At 43.3% G+C, this 14668-nt stretch overlaps 1 protein-coding gene across 11 annotated transcripts in view; it reads right to left on the reverse strand.

Moving 5' to 3' along the window:
- Positions 1-14668, reverse strand: part of ICA1 (islet cell autoantigen 1) — a 113215-nt gene that overhangs the window by 7009 nt on the left and 91538 nt on the right. For 8 of the 11 annotated variants that reach the window (XM_084896688.1, XM_084896685.1, XM_084896684.1 and 5 more), the window contains 5 exons: positions 14346-14443; positions 12239-12291; positions 9451-9513; positions 9307-9339; positions 174-443 (listed from right to left, as the gene is read on the reverse strand). In XM_084896688.1, the coding sequence (XP_084752814.1) occupies positions 174-443; positions 9307-9339; positions 9451-9513; positions 12239-12291; positions 14346-14443 (517 nt within the window). The remainder of the gene's footprint in view (positions 1-173; positions 444-9306; positions 9340-9450; positions 9514-12238; positions 12292-14345; positions 14444-14668) is intronic. The other 3 variants (XM_084896689.1, XM_084896681.1, XM_084896690.1) reach the window with 3 other exon arrangements.

The raw sequence follows: 14668 nt of genomic DNA on the forward strand, positions 1-14668 counted from the left end.
TAACCAATCAATGTGTCTCTCTCACATAATATTTCTCTGCCTCTCCCCCTACTTTCCAGTCTCTTTAAAAATCAATGGAAAAAATAGCTTCAAGTGAGGATTAACAAAAAAACAACAAAGAATAAACAAACAAACAAAGAACCCCACCACATTTCAACCCCTGTCTTACATACCTTGCAGCGAGGCCTTCAAGTCTTTCATATTTTGGTCTAAAAGCTGTGAAGGAAGGAATCCTGAGCCTGTCTGGGGCTTGAGGTCTGGCTCTCCTGGGGTCATGGTGGGTGCTGGGTCCTTCAGCTGACCGTCTCCAAACACAGCAGCCCACTCCTTGCTGAATTCGCCCTCATCCAGGGAGGATGCGTTGAAGATCTCACTCAGCAGCAGCATGTCATCTTTGTCAGCACCTTCAAGTTCCAGATTCCCAGCCATCGGGCCCAGGCAAGCTGAGCGAAGAAACAGAGCACAGAACTCATCACCATGGAGGGCCAAGCGCCGGGGGCAGTAAACACAGTGGGGGCTGGATGGGACAGATGGGCAATGGCTAGAGTTAGAAAACGTTAATCAAAATATAAATCAATCTCATAATAGCTTCTCTTAAGGCATTTCAGAATTAACTTTTTTCCTCATCCTCTTACTTTCAAAACAAGTCTAATTTTTGAGCATCCTTAGAATTGCATTGAAATTGTTTCCACAAAAATTCTAAGGTTTTAGTGTGACCTTCATATAAAAAAGCAAATCTACCACCAAAATATTTCTCAGATATGAAACAAAGCCAGGATTGGAGGCATGTTGTACATTTATCCCTTGTTTATACATACAGTTTCCCGAATCTTCTCCCACAAGCCTAAATCCACAGCCTGCATGACATGTGGCAGCCTTCCCTCCATCACGATGGGAGAGAACCCTCCCCACCCCTGCCTGACTCTGGGGGGCCATGGAAAGTCCAAGGATGACCAGGAAAGGCATCCTGGCTCCCTCTCTCCTTTGCTGCAATCCAACTGCATAAAGCAAAGAAGAGGTGGCTCTGGCTTGCCTGAGGGGGTCCGTGAAAGGTTCACAGGAAAACAGGACAAACCATGCAACCACCTAAAGCAGGGATGGGGACATCCAGCCCATGGGCCATATATGACCCACTGAATCATTTGGTCTGGTTCTGCCAAGACAACTGTAGGCAGGACTCAAAATTCAAATAAATCTAGGAGCTTTTTTCACACCAACATACATTTACAAGTGAATCCTATTAAGCGCATGATGTTTTAAATATGCAAACGGCCCTTGGCAGAAACAAGGTTCCCCATCTCTGACCTAGAGGATGAGCCCTTAGGTCAGACACACAGCCCTGGAAGGTTGGAATGAGCATGGGACCCGAGGGGAGCCTGGGCCACCTTTTGCCTGCTGTGTGACTACAACAAGACCCTTATAAAACCCTGGGCCTCTATGTTTTTCATCTATAAAATTACAATATTAATAATGCCTGCGTTGGAGTATGGTCATGAGGACCAAAAAGATATGTACCTTAAACTTCACTGCCCGGGCCGAAGGAGAACTTTAAGAGAGTCGTCATTCTTACAATGCTAGTATGAACACTGACAAAACACCAAATAGCGAACACAAGTACAATCAGAAATTTTTACTATCAGGAATCCTGCAACAAGTTCTCTCATTGAGTTTTCTACATATTTTTGAAAACCAAGGGCTGATGGTTTTATCAACTGCGGCTTTGTTGTGGTCCTTAATTGCCACCTGGGAACTGAAGACAATCAGGAAGTGAAGGAACAATCACAATTTATAGTTTCTCTGAGCTACACTGCAATCCTGATATGTCATATTAAGTGAGTTTAGTAGGTTTTCCACAAATACATAAGATAATTACTTAGTGAAGGTTTTTTTTTGTTTGTTTGTTTCTGTTTTGTTTTTTTTAAATAAAGCTTATCTCTGTTGGCTTTATTGGATTATTTTCAACCACAGTTTCTATCAAGATCTACAGATTGAGGGGATTTTTGATGTGCTGAGCAGACTGGCTGTAAGTCAGGGAGGGGAGGAGTCCAGTCATTCTTTTATCTCTGTGGTTTATAAATAGCAGCAAAACATCACTTTAGTTGGACATCTGTCTAATTTAAGCCTCCTTATTGTTTGCGTAATCACAGAAATCTGCACCGAGATGTAGCCTGTAGGTGTGGTGGTGAGAAGATGGGGAAATGTAACCAGATGATGAGGGAAACTGAGCCTGTGTTTGGTGGGGAAGGCAGGGCAGGTGAGGTGAGACAACCCATCTCTACGAGGAAAGGAAAGGAAAGAACGTGGGGAGACAGGGCGTGTCTGTCAACAGCATCTATGCCTCTGCCTTCCCCAGCTCTCTCAGCCTCTCTCCTTTTACATATAACTTCACAAATATCTGTACTTCATACTCTCGGTTGGGGCTGAAATGTCCAAACCTTTTCGCATGGTTTACTTTCTGGCCCAACTGAAACCAGATGATTGCTAAACCAAACCCTTGTCAATGGAACTCATTCAAATTCTTGAGTGCTTAGAGGGACATATGACTCTACGTGAACGTTGGGAATGATGGGTGTTCCTCCTGAAGTCACTTTACAGCCTCTGCTAAGTCACACCCTGGGGGAAGCGTTCCTGCTTGCATCTAGACGTCAAACCAGGGCAGATCACAATGAACATCAGCGACAACAAATAATAATAAACTTTGAGCCTTCCAGAAATAACCACACACAGGGAAAGCTCCATCTTTGTGTTTACTGTTTAGGGTTTGTGTGATGGATGGTATATAGAGTGGACTTCTTGAGCATCCCTTTCCTTCTTTTCTTGTTTTCCCCTTTGAAACACCTTCTCCAATGTGATCCTAGTGAGACATCCAGTAAGATGCGTCATCTCACGTCATCCAGATGAATGTGTGACATAGGCTGGCCAGAGTCCCACATTTTGCGGGCCTTAGTGACTGGCTCAGGGGTGGGCATGTGCCAGAGGCTTCCCTGGGTTGGTATATGGAAGGAGGAGAGAAGAGGTTCTTTATGTCTTTAGGATTCCAAGTTCTAAAGACGCAGTGTTGAGGCCCCAGGTATGATGGAGCCAAGCATAGAGAGAAATAGCATCAGAAGTTGGAGAGAGAATGCTGACAACACTGTCTAAACCCCTAGATCCAGCCTGGCTTGAAGCCAACACACCACTGCATGCTCCCAATACCCAATACATTAATTCCTTTTCTTTCCTTTTTAATTTTAAAGCTAAACTATTTAGAAAAGGGTACTATTACTTCCAATCAAAAGATTCCTGACTACTTATTGTATCCAATCAAACGCACACTCAGTGACAGAAGTGAGAAAAAGACCTGTGGTGAGGATGATATTGTCTAGAGCAGTGTTTTTCAACCTTTTTTGGGCAAAGGCACACTTGTTTCATGAAAAAAATCACGAGGCACACCACCATTAGAAAATGTTAAAAAATTTAACTCTGTGCCTATATTGACTATATATAAAGTAATTCTCTTGAATAGGAATCAAACACAAAGAAAGTATTTTATAATTACTTTATTATGAAATATTAAGTAAACAAAATAGTGAAAAATTATAAAATTCTTGTCTTGTCTGCACCTACGGCACACCAGGCAACATCTCGCGGCACACTAGTGTGCCGCGGAACAGCGGTTGAAAAACGCTGGTCTAGAGCTATTTCAGAATGGAGTGTGAGGTCTACCATGGGATTTGGCCTATGACTTGGTGTCCTGGTTCTTTAACAGCTGAAGCAGGACGTTTTCTCTTTTAAGAGGACTTATTACTTAACTCAGAGCAATGAAACTGGCATTGACTTGAACCAGAAAATAAGGAAACCTCGCAATTATTGCCCTGATAATTAAGATGCTTGAGATTACTATGCATACTTGTAAGAAAAACTTAATTACAAGCAGAAAAGGACAGGTCTGGGTCTGTAACCAGACAAGTCAAGACTTGAAAAATAACACTAGTCAGCTGGCTCTTAAGAATCATGATCTCCTTTTCCTCAGAACTAATTCAACTCAACTGTGAGAACACAGGGAAACACACAGAGATAGGACAAGGTGGTTGAAAGAAGCCCTGGTAAGAGCTACACAGCCCAAGTCACAGCTGCTACCAGTAGATGAGGAAGACTGCTCCTGAGCGATGCCATCCTATCCTGCTCTTGCCTTAAAGGATGAACAGAGGTGGTCGAGCTCTCAGGTGTCAACCCCCCAGAGGCTACTCCAAGCCATCATCTTCCTTTGCTAGTTTTCTACAGAAGATCTTACTTATTATCATGGTTCCAATCTCATCTGGGAAGATTATCAAATCTTCAAGTGTTTTTGGAACTCTGATAACACACTCCTGACTTGGGGACCCTTCAGGGTTTGCCCATTGGCCAGCTTGCTGGCACTCTCCAGAAAAGGCACCCTCCCCTTACGCCTTTACTCAACTCAGTTGTGAGATTATTACTCCCTTACTCAAAACCTTCAATGGTGTCAGTGGTTGAGTGGTGACCTATGAACCAGGAGGTCGTGGTTTGACTACCGGTCAGGCCATATGCCCAGGTTGTGGGCTTGATCCCCAGTGTGGGGTGTGTAGGGGGCAGCCAATCAATTATTCTCTCTCATCATTGATGTTTCTATCTCTCTCCCTCTCCCTTCCTCTCTGAAATAAAGATATATTTATTTCTTCACGAGTAAAGGAACACTCCTTACAGTGGTTTCTGAACCTCTGTGGTCAAGCTCTAATGCAGCCCTTTCAGCAACACTGCCTTCTGGGAAGCCTGTGATTTGACAAAACTCCTCTGCTTGCCATTTCTCAACTGTGCCTTCCTGCCTTTCTGCCTGGAAACCTGCTTTCTCCCAAGGAGGTGCCCAGGAGAAGAATCACACTCAACTGAAGGGATCATAGAGATCGTCTCCTCTAACTCACTGGACAGAGAAGGAAAGAGAGACACTTGCCCAAGGCCATGTAATCTATTACGGACACATTATCTGGCTGGAAACCCACGTTTTCTCAGCATAGCTTTCACTTCAAAGCCCGTGGAGGATTTCACATATAAACCAGTACCTAAGCTTTGGTTGTTTTAAGGGTTTCTAAGGTCAGATGATTCCACTGGCCACCCCACAAAGCTCTTGGTTGCAGGCGCTGTGGCAAAATGGCCAGGATGGCAGAACCGGTCAGCATGTTAGCCCCGCGCTGCCCAAGCGTTCAAAAATAAAAGCCCTACGCCCCTGGGAAAACAGTCCTTCGGAAAACTGATCCAGAACCAGTGAGCTCTGACTGATTCTGGCCCAAGGAGTTTTTCAAAGAGTGAAAACTGACATACAGAGGAAGCTCTCTCAAGTTCAGACAGAGTGTGGGCGACAGAGAGCTAATGTGGGAAAGTGATGGCAGCCCCCTCAGGGAATATTTTTGAAATCATACTGAGTTTCATGACCTCAGCATAAATTAGAAACACAGAAGATGGAAACAACTACACAGACCGAAAATGAGAGCACAGGAAAACAGATAAATGTCACCCAAGTTACCTTCATCTGTGTGTGAAACAGGAAGACTGTTCTCTGGTTTTCTTCCTGGTCCCCACACTCAGCGCTATGACTAACTGCAAAGGCTGCATGCTTGCAACACACACGTGAACCCCCAAACACCAACACCATCCTCACACCACCCAAGTGAGAGAACAGGGGGAAAGATGGGCAGGAAATTACTTCCCAAAAATGTCTAACAAGAAAAATATTCTTCATCATAAATAGCTCTGGTCCCAAATTGTACTTGTATAGAATTTAAGAATACTTCTAAAAACTCCCTTCTGGTGAAAAAGTCATAGATGATAAGAACATTTGGGTATAAAACCACTATCTTGGAAACATAGACATACAACAAACAAACAAAAAGCAAACAAACAAAACAACAAGAAAACACAACCCAAGAGGGCTAGACTTGAGCAGGCACTTAGAATGGACTTTTGGAGGATCCCAGTCTGCTCCTCCAGTTAGCATTAGATCTTAACAAGCAAGCAATCTTACTGGCAAACTCAACACGGGGATGGGTAAATATCCACAGCATTCTACTGACTACACACAATCCAGTACGAACGGTATTGGTTTTAACAGCGCACCATGATTTTATAGCAGTTCATCCGAGGACGCTGAGGGAGGCAGGGAGAAGGGATTTATGAGGAAAGATAACAAGCTCAGTATCAGCCACATTGCGTGTGAGGAAGCAATCGGATTCCTGGTCAGTTATTTATGGAGAACCGCGGGAGAAGGTTTGAATGACTCAGGAGGACCTGGGCCCAGAGCCAGAAACATGCCTTATTGCTGTGGACGAAAGGGTCTCACCCATGCCTATGGGAGCTACTGAATGAACTTCTCCATCGTTCTGAAGTTTGGCCAGAATTTAGAGTCGTTACGTGTGGAAGAAGTAACCAAGGAAGTCGCAGAAGACAAACATTTAAATTGTGGCATGGACAATTAACTTTGTTAAACATCGGTTCAGTGAGTCCTGTCTGCAGAGGGATCTTTTGGGTGAGGCTGAGTGATGGGATTTAGGTGAGCTGGATTCATCTAACTCTCCTGCTTGAGCCACTCCTCTCTGTTCAGTTTTCTGACGGTTCTTTTCCTTGGCCCAGCTTAGAGGAACGCAAAGACTTCTACACGTTTCAACGTGTGCACTGGGGCTGGGGTTGTTACATGTGGTCACGAGGTGAAGTCACAGCCACTTTCAAGTATCTCAGAATGTCGTTCAGTTTCTGTTTTCAGCTTAAAAGCTTTTTATAAACTGGCCAAAGATTCCAGTGTTCCATAACACTATTTGGTAGAAGAAAACACATTTCTCTCCGAAGCTGAATCAGCGTGATTTCCCGGGCAGTGGCTCCGGGAGAACTGTCTCCTTGCTGTTGTCAGGAGCAGTCTGCTTTGTGATGACATTATTCCACAGCTTGGCCACAAATTGGTCTCAGAATCACCCCGAGAGGGACCTGGCCCCCAGGCAGGAGGGTGCCAGAGCTTACAGCCCCCGAGTCCTCTAAAGTCAGCCATCCCTGGATTAAAGCTCTTTTAATTTCGTGATGGTTTAATGTCCTGCATATTTTAATCAGTGTTTTAATTCAGGATCTGGGCCTTCTGGCAATTTTCCGAAGGGCACACATTTGGAAGTCAAGTAATTAGCTGAGTGTTCCTTCCTTCAGCCATCCCAAGTTCTCTGTGCACTGAGAGAATATCTGTATACTCCTGGCCATGTTCATGTTTAAGCTGATGCTACCCTAGGGATTGCCAAGGCAGAAGAGGTAGATAGAAAAGCATGGCTTGTGACTAAAGAAGGGCTTTGTGGGTTGGCAGAGATAAAGGGGAAGGAGAAATCATGTGATATTGTATTAAACAGAGAAAATTTGTAAATCGATTTTTTTTTTTCTGCCTGAGAAAAAAATACACATTGGGAGATAGAGCACTTTCATCTCTCTATCTTTACAGTTAAACTGAGTGCAAAAAAATAAAGCAAAACAAAACAAAACAAAAAAAGGATATGAGCTGCTATTCTTTGAAACCAAGATTGTAACTATAAACCAATGAGATCACAGTTATTTTAATGAAGGAGAAAGATATCCTTATTTCAATGTCTCCTGGCACAAGCTTTGAAGGAAGCTTATGAAAGTCAGCATGTGTTTCAGGCAGCAGCATTTCTGGTTTAATTCTGTGAAGAAATGCAAGGTGGCTGGGTGGGGGTCTACCAATATTAAGTAAAAAAGTCCATTCCAAAACCAAAACCCCCTTTTTCTTGTAAGAAGGGAGAAGCATGAGAATATAGACTCATATTTGCTTGAGTCTATGTAAAACATGCTGGAAGGTACACTGGGAGAGTAGGGAACAGGAATGGGAGTGAGAGTTTTTTACTTGTACATTTTATTATCAATTTTTGTACCAATGTGAATACACCACTTGTTAAAATTAGGTGATGGGCACCTAGTGCTTGTATAGCTTTTATGACACCTTTGTAAAACTGAAATATTTCCCCTTCTCCAGAAAATAATTTATTAAAAAACCTTGACTCCATCATCAAAATATTCTACCCTTAGCCAAGAAGGAAACATTTTCATGAAAATGAGGCCACTTATGGCCATCTATAATTACTGGCTTATGACTTTCATAACCTGGTATGATCTCAATCAGTAGTCATTCTGATAAGCTAAACATGGGCATTCATAACATACTGCACAGTATGTTGCCTGGAAAAAAAGAGAAAAGCAGGTCTCTGCCCTCAAGTTTATATAACTAAACTCTAGAAACTTAATGTCAGAGTTCTGCCACTTTTCCATTTTTGAAAAAAAAAAATGTTAACGAATGCCCTCTGTTTGCTAGATTTTCTTCCTCTCACAATTTGTGAATTAAATCCAAAACACGCTTGGTATGAGTCAAGACAGTCATTGGCTCCAGTTAACTGGAGTCTGTAGGATGACTTTGGCTTGTTTCTAGTCCTGTAAGAAAACTGAAAGACTGGGGTAGACCATGTGCCCACAGCAAGGATAGGGCTGCTCTAGAGCATGGCACAGAATCTCAGGGGTACTCTGGACTCCTGGCCAATCGTTAGAAGTAAACCCTTGGGAGGATGGACAGCAATTGTTAGGACCAGGTTGTGCACACTCAATTTCTTGAAATTACTTAAGGTTATGCATATCCCATGCAAATTCATTGTTCTGAATTCTCTTTTGGATGGTTATTCAGTAAATGATTTTAGGCTTGGTAAACTAGCTAGCAAGGTCTCTGAATCTGACAAAGGCTCAATGGAGATGCAACACAGGACACCTTCAGAACGACATTTCAAGTCCTACTGTGGCAACTGCTTACCATTTGAAAAGTGTCCCTATGTCTGAGCTCATGAAAGACCCTTTAAAACATGATCTCCAGTCCTGACAATAACCCATCAGGACTCTCCCTACTGGCTCCATTTTACAAATGAGAACAACTGAGGGTGAAAGAGTTTAAGCATGAAGCAAATGGTTGAAGGCCACCCAGATCATTTATGGTATACCAGTGCTCAAATACAAGCCTCTCTGATTCTGAAAGTCACATTTTCTCCACTACCACACATAATCTTTGACATCCTAACTTTTAACTTTAGTACTTTGACATCTTGAAATTAATTATATTAAGGATGACAGAGCCACACATACTAACATGTGCTTGAGCATATTAAAATTCATTTATGGAGACAAATGACAGACACCTATTCAAAATATAAACATTACATTTCCCTGCATGTGAAACCGCTATTAAAAAATGAAATAAATTATAAGCCAAAAGAAATGCATAAATCTTACCACCTTCCTCAGGTGTCATGTTTACTAGTTCATCTATCCATCCATTGGAGGAGGGGAAAGAAAACAAAATCAAGAGTTAGTTTTATTTTGTAAAGAGTTTGAATCAAATGACTATAGTTGAGTATTTTCTTTCATCCGCATTACCTGAGCACGCATTATGTGGAGAGTTCTGGTCTAAGGTAGAGAAGTCACTTTTTCCTTCTTCAGCTGTGAATACAACATGCAGCTGGTTATCAGCGATTCAGAGTGGGGTGCGTGCTCACATGCTATTGATCCCAGTGTAAGGTCAACACACAGCTTTGGGAAGAATTGGCATCCACAAACTCACTCACCAGAAGCAGGGGTCCTGGGATTATGTTTTTACTTGAGCTGTTGGTTCTCAATAAATGCTGAGTGAACAGCCCTGAATCTTTGCTTTGTTTAGCGAAAAACAACCTAACGATTCTCCTCCCATGGACACATGTGCAACGTCAGTGGCTGACTACTCCTTGCTGGTGCTAATGAACTTCAGCCATCTGGGCTTGACTACAGTACAAGGGCAGATCACTCAGTGAAAGGAGCCAAATTGTAAAGGCTCCATATTTCAGGACTCCAACTATGCAACATTCTGGGAAAGGCAAAACTAGGAACACAGTAAAAAGACCACTGGTTGCCAGGAGTTTGAGGGAAGGGAGAGATGAATAGGTGAAGTCACAGGGGACTTTTAGGACAGCAAAACTATTCTGTATGATACTATAATGGTAAATACATGCCATTATACATTTGTCAAATCCACAGACTATAAGACACCAAGAGTGGACCATAATGTAAACTATGGACTACAGGTGATAAGATATGTCAACATTGGTTCATCAGTTATAACAAATGCGCTACTCTGGAGGGGGATGTTGATAATAGGGGAGGCTATGCACATGTGGACACAGGGAGTATGTGGGAAATCTTAGTACCTTCTGCCCAAGATTGCTGGGAACCAAAAACTACTCTAAATAATAGCGTGTGTGTGTGTGTGTGTGTGTGTGTGTGTGTGTGTGTGTGTGTTTAAATATACATACAGACAAACACAGTAGAACAGGCCTTAAAACTTGGTTTGCACATGTGAACCTTAGACTTTCTACAAGTCTCAGACTAAAAGTGACATTTCATTTGAATGGATTCCATTTTGTGTAAATATAAAAGAAGGTGATCAACATTTATAGTCTCAAAGTATTACGTAAATACTATAAGCAAGTAAACATACTGCACAGAGGAAAAGAAAATTTTATTTTCCTATATTGTCACAAGTTGCATGAATATATGATTTATGTAGATATGCAACTTGAATATAAACAGAATAAACTGAGGTTTACATTTCCCCACAGAACTGAATTTTTTTATTCAGTTACCTAGATTCCCTCAACATGATTCATGCTGTTGGTACCCAAGGGATTCTGAGGCTGGAGGGTGTGAACTGATAAAGGGCTTACATGACCAACAGGCCCAGGACACCTGCCTCTCTGACTCCTTCTGCCACTTGTTTCCTCCCTCATGCTCTAAAGAACATTGTGTCTCTGACCTTCTGCTGGTCCTCCCTTGTTCATAATCTTTGCCCAGGCTGTTCCTTTTGCTTTGGTGGCTCTAACAACAGCACTTGACTTAGTTAGTTTCCTGATCAGGCGACATCTCCCTATCAGATATGCCCATAGCCTTTGTAGTTTTCACCAAAGCTAGAGTTTCCCCATTACATGTATCACTGTTAGATCACAATCTGCTTCCCTCTGACTATAAGCCCCATGTTCTGGAATGTTCTGACTATGTCTGGTTGAACCCCTGCATGCCTAGAGCCCAGTGCTGTGCCTTCCACAGAGATGGCACTCATAGACTTCAGTTGAACAAATGAACAAGTACGGGAGTAAGTGAAGGTATCCAACATAGAGGCAAAAGAGTGAGTTGATTCTTTCTGTTGAATGGCACCTGGGAGAAGAGCAAATGAAGTAGTGCAGTGGGAGAAGAATAGAATGAGTGGTTGGAAAGTAGGAAGGAAGACAGAAGTAGGATAGAGGGTGGAGAACAGGATCAAGCAGAGGGAACTTTCAGGGTCTACTGTGCTTCCTCTTAGCTGCCGGAAAGGCCATCTGCAGCAGCAAAGGGAAGATGTAGATACATCGCTGGGAGGGCCAGGCTGACCAGAGGGTTGGGCAATTTGAGTTCTCTTCCTATCACCTGTAAAACTTTCCTTTGCAGTTCTGAGTCCCAGCAAAAGGCTCAGCATTACATCACCTTAATTCTACCCCAGGGTGCCATTCCCTCTACTCCTTAAGGAGAAAATGAACCAATGAGTGAATGGGCAGTAATGGCAGGAAACAGAGAGTGCTGACGAGCTAGCTACCCAGGGCACATGGTTCCTATCATCCACCCGTGTTCTGGTCCCTTTTCAAACCACAGGAGAGTCAGTACACCGAGAGATCTGGCACTCACTGCAGAATAGCCCAGGAATCACCTGGAAGGCAGTGTCGGGCTCTCCCCCTGTTCCCAACAATGACCACCACCCATCCCGTAACACAGTGAAAGCCATACTCTCCTGATGTGATCTTATTAAAACTGTCTCTACAGCCCAACTGGCAGTTAGCACTAGTAACAGTAATAGCAGAAATGATGTCACCTGTTCTAAAAGAAATAGCTCTCTGCCACATCTCCATTGTGGACACCCCTCTGATGGGCTGCTGCCGAAGTGATTAAGGATGCCATTTTGGTTCAAAATATATACAGCCTCTCAATAACATACTGGGCTGACTTCACTGAGCCATGGGAACTTAAGGCTGAAAGCATATTCATACACAATTTTTTTCAACTGGAAAAGAAGAGAGGCCTAGGAGGAGTTTTCCAAAGAAGGTAAGGAGTTGGCTGTTGAACTGTAATATTTCAGAATCAATTCTAAGTAAAATTCAAAACTTACTCTTAAAATTAGAGGACTCCTTGTGCTGGTTTTCTTCGTCTAATGAAATTAACCTTGAAAGAAATAAAAAAAAATGTTTAGTATCTAGTTCTGAAAATGTTATATTTATGATACAGCCAGATATTCTAATATAATACAAATTACTGTACTTCACACACACACTCTCCAATGTATAATCATTTACTAGCTGCACATTTTTTGAAGGAGAAATACATTTGCTGGTGTTCTTCTGTTCCAAGGCTGGTTAGTAGCAACTTAACATCTGAATCTGGTTTCATCACAAGACACATATTCTGTAACTATCTAGGTGGTTAGTCAGGTACAAGTAAGATATCACTTTCAAAAACATAGCTAAAAAAACCCCTCAAAGCCCAATGGGCAGGCAAGTGTTTATCCTGATTCCTGGTGTCCCAGGAAGGACACCTCAGTAGATTAGTTAAATTACAGGAGGCTGAGAGCAGTATCACGCTCAAATGCAGACGGCTGACTGTCGCCAACTCGGCTCTCACCACACATGGGCAAGAACATGGCAGACACACATCCCCACCCTGAGACCCAGCAGGCACCTCCAAACCTCCCTCCTACTGCAGTGGTTCAACTTTGCCTGCTCTTTCTGAAAAAAAAAATCTTATTAAATTTTCCTTGTCATTTAAAATAGTTTCTGCGTTATACACTTGAGCTTTTAAGGATGAAGTACTAAAGGAAAGCAGAACTCTGAAGTTAACTAAACCTAATCGAGATGCTCTTGGGTAGCTCCCATCTGAGTGAAGATAATGCTTTCTTTATTTGGACCGTAGCAGCAGATATGGTGGAAGAAGGTGCCAGGACCCACTCCAGCCTCTGCCTCTTACTGCACCGCGGTGGGCAGTCGCTTAGCCTCTCGGCCTCACTGCCATCATTCACACTCTGGGGAAACGGCTACACTGGTCACGGAGGGTTACCGTGAGGATGGGTTGAGATGTCATAAGTAAAGCTCCTGGCAGTGGGCTTGGCACAGAGTAGGTGCTCACTAACTGGCAGCTAGCATTGTTTGTAATACTAGGAATAGGTTAAACTGCTTCCCCCTGTATCGTCAACTGTCCTACCTTGAAATCACATTTTGTAGCCTCCCTACAGTGAAAACCTGCTTTCCTTCTGCACTGACGAAATTTTCTAGCATTTGCTTAAGAAAAAAAAAAAGAAGAAGAAAAAAAGGAGGGGGGAGCTGAAATTGGCAGCACGTATTTGAGTGGGACTAATATATCTATGTACATGGATATAGTTGAAACTTATTTAGAAACACAGAAAAAAATATATAAGGCTGCTCTGCCATAAGGTTGTCATCTAAATTTCTTTTGTGTGGAAAAGGAACAGCAAGTGGGAGGGAGATCTATTTTGGTTTCCTAGGTCAGCCCGTTCAAGGTTAATGCCGCTTCGGCAGGCTATGACCTGTCAGTAGAAAAAGACATAGGTTCACAGGTAAACCCTTCTCCGTGCCATGGGAGAAGGTCTGCACCAACGAGGTTGACTGTTTCTCTCCTTATTGAAAATGACTGGAGGCACCTTTTCTGCAAAGAGGCGAGAACCGAGGATGGAGCAGTCACTTCCTGTCTCCTCACCCCGCAGAAGAAAACAGCAGGGCTTGAAGGGTGGCAAACAAAATGTCAACAACTAGCACTTTCGGATGATAAGACCTAAGTGCCAGATGAGTTACCAGGCGAGTCCGTAGGTTATTTCCTTCCTTGAGACCAAAGCCAGGGGATTTCCTACCTAGGGCAGGATCTTGTAAGCGATGGTGACAAAAGGACCAGCAGAAAGCTGGGGCCGAGACCACAAGACAGAGAGCCAGGAAGCAGAGGGGACACTACCCTGTCCTGCCCCACTAAACGCCTCACAACTGTGTCCCTTCTATGGCTCTCTTACTGGGGGGGAGGAGGGAGGGAAGAGTCCTGGCCTGGCAGCAATCTGTACTGGGGGTTGGTCTCCATATTAACACATCTCCTCTGAGAAGGGAGAGAGGGAGAGAGTAAATGGCTTTACTCTGCGAATGAGACTTGGTCAGCCAGACTGCGCTGCCCTCGGCTGTGGGAACAAAGATTTTTGTCCAGACAAGCAGCCTCGGACTTACTGGTTGGGCTCCTCCGCTCTGGCCTCGGCACGCTCCTGCCGGGCAATCTTCTTCCTTTCTTCCTTCTCAGCCAGTTTTTTCACGGGGTCTTGTAAACTCTTGATCAGGAACCGTAGGTAATAAAGACGGAAAAAGAACAGAAGAAAAGATCATCCATAAGAAAAGTCAACTGCCAGTGGTCCCAGCAACCAAACCTGGACTTAGAGGCTTGGGGAGGTTACCTGGGATCAAGCAGAGGGCAGAAATGACATTTTATATGTTAGCCGACCCATCCGAGAAACACTAGCCTATAAAGGAAAGGAGTTCTGTCACTAGAATTATGT

The sequence above is a fragment of the Pipistrellus hanaki genome, assembly GCF_964339955.1.
Source record: "Pipistrellus hanaki genome assembly, chromosome: 10".
NCBI classification, from domain to species: domain Eukaryota; kingdom Metazoa; phylum Chordata; class Mammalia; order Chiroptera; family Vespertilionidae; genus Pipistrellus; species Pipistrellus hanaki.